Raw genomic sequence first — 10,376 nt, forward strand, 5'->3', positions numbered from 1 at the left:
CAACATTCCATATATAAAAAGACATAAAATTAAATTTCATGGTATAACATTGCATGTTGGACCAAAATTTATATATAGTTTTGAAGTTTTTCCTTAAAACATATAGATATTTTTAATTGTACAATAAAACAAGAAAAGATAATTATATTTGATATATTAATTATGGAGATTTTCTTTAAACAAAGAATAAACAAATTAAATCATAATTAATCTATACAATGCCTTTCTCTGCGCATCACCGAACATTGCTTCAATAATCGGGGTGAAATTATAAATATTTTTAGAGAGGTTGAAATTAAATTGTAACTTTTACAATAAAAAAATGTAATTTTACCATTTTAATAGATTATATCTTTATAATTTTAAAGGATTAAATCAAATTTTTATATTTTAAGGAGCTAAAACTTAATTTTATTTTTATTAAATTTAAAATTTAAAAATTTTAAATGAACTGTATGAAAAAAAAAATCATTTTAAGGGGACTAAGGCCCTGGCAGCCCCTAAATTCACTACTGTGAATAATAATACAATTAAAACCTGTAAATTTAAGTTCTTTTTTCTCCAATTAAATGAAATATACAACAATTTTTTAACATTGTTTGTAAAATTAAAAATTCAACCATAAATAATGATCCAATAACACACAAATGTTAAAATAATAATAATTTTTTCATCCATCGTTATGATGTCAAACAATGCTATTTCAGTATCTGTATTATATTCTATAGCTTGTAGTTTCTCAACCCCCAACAAAGCCAGCACTGGCCTCAAAAATATAAACTTGTTCGTAATGGATAATCGTGCAATTATAAGGAATATTTATTCCTTCATGCATGAACAAATCACATATATATATTGTGATTCATGCATATAGAAATGGATATATATACACTAAAATTTTGTCACTATGTGAATAAAAACTATATTATAAAAAATTATAAAAAATTATGCAACAATTAAATCATAAATGGAATATTAAAGTTTCATCAATTTTTGTTCTTAGACATTTGTTTTGAGAAAACTCCATTATAATAATATCAAATTTACTTTTTATACTATATCTTTTTGGGTACAAAAGTAAATGTTGAGTAAAATATATATACACATGTTAGAGTTGTTTAACCTTTAAAATTGTGCATAACCACAAATTTTTATATTGTTATTTTTAACAATAGTAAATTTTTTCTCCTCTTTTGTAATTTTTATCGATAAGAGTTTTCACGTAAAATCTGTGTGTTCTTATTTTTCTTTCTTACTGCTTTTCCTTGAAGGGTTGATATTATCGTATTGATGTACAAATATAACATCAAAAAACTATTAAAAATAGAAAATTAGAGCATTTATAGCTTTGTTTACATTAATAATAATAATAAAGAGCATTAACAATTTTAAGTCAATGCTTATGGATGTTTAATTCTGAATAAACTTTGTAATTAATTAAAAAATTATAAAATTATTAAAATGTAAGATTACTTATTATATTACCTTATTGGGTTCGTTCGATTGAAATGTCAAATTTTGATAATTGATTAACATGATTTAAAATATATTTTATTAAATTATGCTCACAGAATTTATTTTTTAATTGTGTACCATACAACAGTTGAAGCATATAATATTTTATTTTATGTATTTCTCTAAGAAATTAATTTTAATAACCTTTTTCAAATAAATAAGTTGACATTGGAAAAGAAAGAAAAGCCTTCTCTTTTAATCAAAATGATAGAGGAAGGAAAGAAGTTTTTTTTTTATTAAAGCATGTTATTTTACATGATTTCCAGGCAAATTTGATCGAATGATAAAACCAATAATATTATTAATAAAATTTATTTTTCTCGATTTATAATAATAAATTTATTTTTCTCGATTTATAATAATAAATATATATAGTTAAAATATTATTTTAAAACACATCAAAAATTAGAGAATTTAATTCATTAGTTATTATTACTCGATTTTAGTTTAAGTAAATAATTTAAAATCATTAAAAATAGAGTAAAATTATAAATAAAAAAATGTCATAATACCTAAAGAAAAAGAATATATTGAGATTACTCAGATACATTCTTAAACAGTATCCCCGATCTCCTAAAATGAAAATTTTTTATTTAGGTCCTTTATAATTTATAATAATGGTAAAATTATAATTTAGTCCTTCAAAATGATAAAAATTGATGTAATTTTTAAAAATTATAAAGATATATACTATTAAAATGACAAAATTACATTTTATTATTATAAAATATACAATTTAATTCCAGCTTCTAAAAAATTTCTAACCTTACCCTATTCTGAAATCTTTAATTAAAATTATTGAAAATGTGACGTTGTGGGTTTAAGTTAATGCTTGAAATTCAAATTAATTTAAAAATATTACATTTCTTAAACTAAACTTAACCCTAAAAGGCCCATTGAATTAATGCTTTGCTAAAAACATATAAACATGAGAAACACGAGTAAGTTGATTGATTGATTAATTTTATTTTTTAAGTTTATAAGCATGAATAAGTAGAACGGTTTCACCAGGTAAAATCCATGGCAGGAATCTCAGCCCAAGGCAGTTAAATATCAAGTGATAGGACAAGTATATATACTGGATTGGAATGAAAAATATAATATTACCAAAGACAAATATCTAAATACGAGGAAAATGAAGAATCTTTTTTGATTCTCCTCCACAGAGGAAAAAAGTGACTTCAACGACAAAACTGGCCAGCATTAGTGGCCAAAGAATCGCATCAAATGATTTAAATTTTCTTTTATGTAAACTCCAAAATCAATAGGAAGATAGACATTAGTTGCAGGAATAAATTTTCTTACTTCATTTTTACGTAAAAACCAAAACCAAATTGGACCATTTCCACTGTCTCATGCAAACCCTTCATGTCTTAAATTTTGCCTTTCAAATTCAATCATGAATTACAACACCACCTTCCCTTTTTACGATTTTGCTTGTTTGAGTTTTCAAAATGGGAAGACAACCTTGTTGTGATAAAGTTGGATTAAAGCGAGGTCAATGGACAATCGAAGAAGATCATAAGCTCACCAATTTCATACTCAACAATGGTATTATCTGTTGGCGAAAGGTTCCCAAGCTTGCAGGTAAATTTGTTAAATTATGATCATATCCATATGCTTTAAAAATAATGACCGTATGGTGATGTTGTAGGGCTGTTAAGATGTGGAAAAAGTTGCAGATTAAGATGGATAAATTATCTAAGACCTGGCCTTAAGAGAGGGTCTTTTACAGATTCTGAAGAACATCAAATTATTCAACTTCATTCACGTCTCAGGAATAGGTAAACATCTTTGAACTCGAGTGTGATTGTTTTCTAATTTTCATGTATTTAGAAGGAACATATCCAATACCGATGTTTCAATACGCATTGAACCAGTTAATTATTTGTTTCTTGTAACACAAGAAAGAATATTTTCCAGGTGGTCCAAGATTGCTTCACATTTCCCTGGTCGTACAGACAATGAAATCAAGAATCATTGGAATACTCGAATCAAGAAGAAGCTAAAACAGCTCGGTTTAGACTCACAAAAACCTTTTGAGATTGAGAAATCCCGGAAAAATTATGGTAATAAAAACAACATGAATTCAGACTCTAGTTCATCAAATAAACAAGAAGCAATTAGCTTAGAATCAAGGCCTGAGGATGATCATGGCATGAAAATTTGTCCAAAAAAAGCTGAAAGACCAGAAGAAATGAAAGCAACTGTGGATGAAACAAATGATCCATTGAACAACTACCAGATGTTATCTGGAAGCTCTGATTTAGATTGGTTGAAGGAATCCAACAATGTTTCAATGGGTGAAACAGCATGTGTTGAAGAAGAATATTGGGTTGATGGTGTAGATTCATTTCTTTCATGGAATAGCTTTGTTCATGTGGAAGATAAATTCTTTCCTTCTTGGGAAATAGGCAATGGAACATAGTTTCTTTCTTAAAATCTTTTTAGTTTAGCAATAAAGGAAGTTCAGGAAAAAAAAAAAGAAAAGAAGTGTTTCAGATTTTGATGATGTCTGCAACATTTTTTTAATATTATATTTAATATTTTTAGTTTCGCACTATTTAACAATTTTTAACAACTCTTAATGTACATAAAGATTTTAAATAAAATTAAATATATGTATTTGGTATACATAATTCAATACAAGTCCATAGGATTAGCTGATTTTCAATTAGATTTGATCATGGGTTAATTTATTTGTCTAAATTTAAAGGTTTGTTCGAAAAGTGAGAACCTTTAAATAAAAATATGAGTCAAAAATGAGTTTAAACAAAAAATAAAATTTACTTTTTAAAAAGATTAGGCCTTGAATAAGAATTTTTTTTACCTAAGCTTGACCCGACTCGCTTGAAATACAAATTTTTTTTCTACTATTGTTTGATGTTGATTTGTTATTGTTTTGCTACTATTTTGCTATTATATATTGTTATTATTTTGTTGTTATTATTTAGATATTGTATAACTTTTATTTTATTATTGATTTTACTACTATTTTTAAGTGATTTATTTGCTAAGTTACAATTATATTAGTGTTATTAAGTATAAATATTTTTTAATTTGTTAAAATATTTATCTTAATATTTTAATATATTTGATATATTATATTTATTAAAATTATATAAAAATTTTAATACTGAGCTAGCGGGATCAAGCTTGAGTTTAGTATTTTTTATCTGGGTCGGGTTTAGGCATAATTTTCAGCTCATTTTTTAAGTGGAATCAAGATTCAAACTTAGAAAATGAAACTATACAATTTAGTATTGGCCAAATTCAAACTTGATCCAAACTCATAATCAAGTTTTTTTTTTCTTTTTTTTTCTTTTAAATTGTGAATGTGTTTGTACTGTCACACGTCATTCTGAAAAATGTCCAGGTTTATTCCATTTTACTTGACTTTACAAAAGATACCATGAAAATGAAAAAAAGGGCATAATAAAGAATATTCAGTTGGATGTCCCTGGGTGTCTGCAAAGATTTTGTGACCTTTTCAGGGTTTTTTTCACTTTTTTAATTATAAATAGTGATGGAGCATAGTAAATCACCGCTAAAATGATAAATTTTTAATTTAATTTTTTAAATTTTAAATAATAAAAATATAATTTAATTCATTAAAATTATAAAATATAAGTTATTAAAATGATAAAATTATATGTTTATTATAGTAAAAATATATAATTTAATTTCGTCATCCTCAACAAAATATTTTGACTCTTCCACTGAATACAAAGACTTGTTTTAAAATTTTGAGATAACTATTTATTTTCTCATCAATTTGCTATCATTTTTATTATTTTGGTATTCCTTTTTAAATTTAATTAAATTATTTTCTAATGAAAAGCTTACATGACTATTTAAACAATGAAGTACACTATTTGAGCTTATTGGACTCAATTTCTGAGTTATATAAAGCTTTGGGGTGATATGATCATGAACGCCTTTAAAATTAATGCTTAATTCTATTTTTCCTCAACTAATGATATAACATCCCAATCAAGATTAGTCAAATTATATTTTAAATTTTTATTTAAAGAAATACCCAAATTTATTTTATTGAGCTTGATGCAAATTAAATTTATTTTTTCCAAATTAAAATCAAATAATTATAATTGTTACATAGTTTTACCCTTCCAAAGCAAGAAAACTGAAAAAGAAAAAAAAGAAAAAGAAAAAAATCAAGAGCACTGATTTTGCTAAATCAACAATGTTGACATGCTGTTTCAAATTCCACTGTTCACCTTCATATTTGTTATTTGCTAAAAGGACACGTGCTAACCTTAAGAGAGGATATGTGTTGACATAAATGAAGTCTATTTGAACATAGTACGTCACATCAAAAAATTGTACCTTATAAATATGGAAAAAGACCTTCGTGAGAGGACAAAGAAAAACAAACACTCTAACAAAATTTAAAAAAATTTAGGGTCCGTTTATTTCATGAAAAATATTTTCTACATTTTTCTATATTTATTTTACATAAAACAACTTGGTTAATGGAAAATAACTTAGATCAACGAAAAATAAATTATCTTTTTGTAAAATGACTTACTATTTTAAAAAGCGTAAATTATTTTCTGAAAAAACTCTTCTCTAGGTAATTTTGTTTTATATAAAATTAACTTAAAGAAGCTTAATATTATTATATTGATAATAAGTTTTATTTTTATTTTTATTTTTAAAATATTTAAAATAATTAAAATATTATAATTTTAAATATTATTAAATATATTATTTATATTTAATCATATAATAAATTATTAATACAATTAATACAATTTATTATTTTAATAAATTATTTAATATTTTAATTTTATTTTAATAATAAATTTTAAATAATATTCTTCAAAAAATATTTAATTTAATGTTTTAATAATAAATATTTTGTAGTATAAAGGTTAAAATATTCCATAAGTCTATGTTCTCTTCACAAATTTGAAACTTAATCCTGTATTTTTATTTTCAATAATTTAGTCCTTCTACTTTTCATATTTAAAAATCAAGTTCAATTGTTAACATTGTTAAATTTATTTGTCAATTTTATTTATATCACATTTTAAATAAAAATACTCACTTGGTAGTCATGTAACTAAAAAATGACATTGTAATCAACTTAAATTTAATAAAATATTTTTAATATATGAAAAAATGTAAAATATAAATTTATTTTATGAACTAAATTTAAATATTTTATTTTAAGTTTTATATTATTAAAATAACTTAACAAGGGTTCAAATTTTCGACTTTTATTTTATATTAAACAGGATATAGGAGTATTATATATATTTTTTGAATTTGAGTATTAAAATTAAATTAAACTTTTATTTTTATTAAATATATATTTAATATTAATGTAATGTGTAAAAATATATTTTCTAACTACTTCAAAGGTAGAAAATTCATTAAAAAAAAAGAAAAAAAATCAGTCAATTTTCACAAATATCTTTTTTTTTCCCAATAAATCATAAGGCTTCTCAAATATCATGTTTTCTTTTTTATTAAATTGATCTCTGATCAAACGAAGGTAAAGGAAAAATAGGAGGAAAATGGGAGATCAATCAACCAGAGGGGAAGAATTCGAGAAAAACGCAGAGAAAAAGCTAAACAGCTGGAGCTTTTTTGGCTCGAAATATGAAGATGCCGCCGATCTCTTTGATAAAGCGGCCAATTTCTTCAAGCTCGCCAAATCCTGTATTTCTTTTCTTTTTCCTTAATCTTTTCTTTTTTAAAGAGTATATATTTTCTGTTTGTTTCTCGAGAAAATCTGGATTAAAATATATGAATGAAAATTCGAGATCAACTTATTAATTTTGCTGACACAGAAATCGTAATCTAAAATTCATGATTTTTATGTTTGTTTGTTGGGCAAATGTCGGAAGGAAAAAAAGGTAGTGGAAACATTATTGTTGCTAATGATGCGATCATAATTAGAAAACTATTTTTTATCGCGATCAAAGACTTTTATTATTCTTCTTGTTCCTAACTTATAATGGTTATTTTCTCTTTCAATTTATTGCTTATTGTTGCTGGTTAACCCCACTTGCGTCAAAGAATTATTATTGTTGTTTTGATTCTGTCAGAGAATGTGAAATTTAATGTTTCTTTAAAATCAGCTTATTGATTAATTAATTTATAATTTAATAGATATTTGATATATGATTAAATTGATTTTTTTTTTTCAATAAAGCTTTTAATTTTACTCTATATTTTTATTTTCTCAAGGGGACAGAGCTGGATCAATTTATGTAAAGTTAGCAAATTGTCATTTGAAAGTAAGCAGTTGGGCAAAATAGCATTCAATTCATAGTGATTGAACTGTCTTGTACGATTGAACTGGACCCTTCTATTTGTTTCCTTTTTTCTATTTGTAGTTAGAAAGCAACCATGAAGCCGCTCAAGCTTTTGTTAGTGCTGCTCATTGCTATAAGAAAACATCGACAAAGGGTAAGTGAATTGTGCATAGATAGTTTCACTGTGAAAATTGTTACCCATTACTAAATTGTGATTCCTATACAGACGCAATATCGTGCTTGCAGCAAGCAGTGAACATGTTTTGTGATATTGGAAGGCTCAGTATGGCTGCAAGGTATTATAAGGTATTGTTTCTTCATTCATATGCAAGAGTAATCTTATAGCGAGCACTTTTCATTTCCTTTTGTTTTGTTTTGTTTTGATTGAATTTTTATATATGTTAGCGTGAGTGTTGGATGTAGAAATACGTTTTTTTCATGTATTTAGAAGGTCATGTCCAATATCCATGTCCGTAGACTTGTCTCATACTGATGTTGAACACAGATGCTTCAAGAACTACAAAGAATCGAGTGACATATTTTTATTGTTTCCAGTCTTCGTTCACATTGTTGCCAGTGGTGTTAAGCCTTCTAGGCATTCATGTTTTTCTGTACTACCGTTAGTGATTTTCCACAATATCCACAACTTTGTATCATGATGTTACTTGTAGTTATTCATAGACACATTGGTGCTTCTTTCATGTGCAGGAAATTGCTGAATTATACGAGTCTGAACAACACATTGAGCAGGCCATTGATCATTACGAAAAGGCTGCAGATTTCTTCCAAAGTGAAGAAGTATCTACTTCTGCCAACCAGTGCAAGCAGAAAGTTGCACAATTTGCTGCTCAGATAGAACAGTAAGCATACTCGATTTCATAGATGTTGTTCGGGAAACTATTTTGTGCTATCTACTACTAAATATGATTTGTAATAATTGTTGGTGTATTACTTTACTTGCTAACACAGTTGCATAAATACAGCGCCCCTTGTAAAATTTAAGATATATTTTATAGCTCTGTTATGATATTTCTCCAGATACCAGAAAGCCATTGAGATCTACGAAGAGATAGCACGGCAGTCACTTACCAATAACTTGCTGAAGTATGGAGTTAAAGGGCATATTCTTAATGCTGGCCTTTGTCAACTCTGCAAAGGCGATGTCGTTGCTATCACCAATGCATTAGAGCGATATCAGGTTGACCTTTTTCCATTGTGAAACGTTTACATTTGGTTATATTGAACTTATATCTGCATTTGCTTTCTTCAGGATCTGGATCCAACTTTTTCTGGAACACGAGAGTATAGGTTATTAGCTGTAAGTTATCGTAAGGAAACGGTTTATTTATTTTGTTCTAATTTATTTTTCTATCACTAAAGGAATTTATCAGATTCCTTTTGGTTCTTTTGATCCTTCATGTGCATTGGCTGATGGTTTATCCGGTTACTGCCATACATCCAAACCAAAAATCTTGTCAACTATGCAATTCGTTTACTTCAAATGGTAGTAATTTTAAGAATCTGGTATCGTAACGAGCTTATGCTTTCCATGACAGGACATTGCTTCTGCTCTGGATGAGGAAGATGTCACGAAGTTTACAGATGCTGTCAAGGAATTTGACAGCATGACCCCATTGGTATGTTGATCTCAATTAGAACTGCTTCTTGGATGAAATTACAATCATAATGTGTTTTCTCTATACACAATATGCATTGCAGGATTCATGGAAGACAACCCTTTTACTTCGAGTGAAGGAAAAACTGAAAGCTAAAGAGCTGGAGGAAGATGATCTTACCTAAAATAGCTTCATGTCATAAACGCCATTGTTATTGTTTTCCGGTATTTTAACAGTGATTGCTTCATATATAGAGGCGGGGTCCGGTTATACTGTTATACTTGCTTACAAGTATTGGTTTAGGAGATTTTACTTTAGAACTGCGCTGGTTATTGGGTACAAATGAGTTTGTAATTGGAATACTTATGTTTTTAAATGAAGTTGAAATAATTGAATACAAGTCTTAAGAGCGATTTGTTAGAGATGTAAAAAGAGCTGGGGTGATCCATGGGTTTCTGAAATGCTTCCTGATTGCCCATGTTTCAACTCTTTAACTTGGACCATACATCCGAATTCCGTGTCTAATGCATTTTCAGACATAAGGATATGACTTTGAAATTATTTTTTAAATATGTAAAAAAATTATAAAATTTAATCGTATTTGTTTAAAAATATATCAATATTTTACATTTGCACTCGAATTTGAGTATATAAATTGTCACTGCCTTGTAACAATATGAAAGGCTATCAAAAATTATTCATGAGTAAATATATTTAATTTCTTTAAAAATATTTTTCTTATATTTTGAATAAATATTTTCTAAAATCTACCCATATTTATAATGATTATTCCATCTGTTTCGGTAAATCGAAGTTATAGTTGCCGAAAATAATTGAATTTTACAAATTAGTTTCGATAATGGTCAGCTAATGGCAGCACTTAGCTAAATTGGATGATTGCTTTGTTTCCAAAAGTTCCTGCAGTGAATTAATTAATTCTTTTATGGCTGACATGAAG

General features: G+C 26.5%; 2 protein-coding genes across 2 annotated transcripts; both read left to right on the forward strand.

The window, feature by feature from the left end:
- Positions 1–2,969: 2,969 nt before the first annotated feature.
- On the forward strand, positions 2,970–3,943 carry LOC108471660 (myb-related protein 315-like). The gene is made up of 3 exons (XM_017773247.1): positions 2,970–3,102; positions 3,170–3,299; positions 3,439–3,943. The coding sequence occupies exons 1-3, from the start codon at positions 2,970–2,972 to the stop codon at positions 3,941–3,943; spliced, it is 768 nt and encodes a 255-aa protein (XP_017628736.1).
- A 2,978-nt stretch (positions 3,944–6,921) lies between these two features.
- On the forward strand, positions 6,922–9,818 carry LOC108471013 (alpha-soluble NSF attachment protein 2-like). The gene is made up of 9 exons (XM_017772570.2): positions 6,922–7,203; positions 7,735–7,784; positions 7,884–7,956; positions 8,029–8,108; positions 8,511–8,662; positions 8,841–9,000; positions 9,073–9,120; positions 9,359–9,439; positions 9,522–9,818. The coding sequence occupies exons 1-9, from the start codon at positions 7,059–7,061 to the stop codon at positions 9,600–9,602; spliced, it is 870 nt and encodes a 289-aa protein (XP_017628059.1). The 5' UTR covers positions 6,922–7,058; the 3' UTR covers positions 9,603–9,818.
- Positions 9,819–10,376: the final 558 nt, after the last annotated feature.

The sequence above is a fragment of the Gossypium arboreum genome, chromosome 11, assembly GCF_025698485.1.
Source record: "Gossypium arboreum isolate Shixiya-1 chromosome 11, ASM2569848v2, whole genome shotgun sequence".
In the NCBI taxonomy this organism is placed as follows: domain Eukaryota; kingdom Viridiplantae; phylum Streptophyta; class Magnoliopsida; order Malvales; family Malvaceae; genus Gossypium; species Gossypium arboreum.

Bases quoted from the DNA above. Each gene is read 5' to 3' on its own strand.
- LOC108471660 (XM_017773247.1), top strand. From the start codon at position 2,970: ATGGGAAGACAACCTTGTTGTGATAAAGTTGGATTAAAGCGAGGTCAA. The intron at 3,103-3,169 runs GTAAATTTGTTA...GTGATGTTGTAG, and splicing joins AAAGGTTCCCAAGCTTGCAG to GGCTGTTAAGATGTGGAAAA. The intron at 3,300-3,438 runs GTAAACATCTTT...AATATTTTCCAG, and splicing joins CATTCACGTCTCAGGAATAG to GTGGTCCAAGATTGCTTCAC.
- LOC108471013 (XM_017772570.2), top strand. From the start codon at position 7,059: ATGGGAGATCAATCAACCAGAGGGGAAGAATTCGAGAAAAACGCAGAG. The intron at 7,785-7,883 runs GTAAGCAGTTGG...TTCTATTTGTAG, and splicing joins TAGCAAATTGTCATTTGAAA to TTAGAAAGCAACCATGAAGC. The intron at 7,957-8,028 runs GTAAGTGAATTG...ATTCCTATACAG, and splicing joins TAAGAAAACATCGACAAAGG to ACGCAATATCGTGCTTGCAG.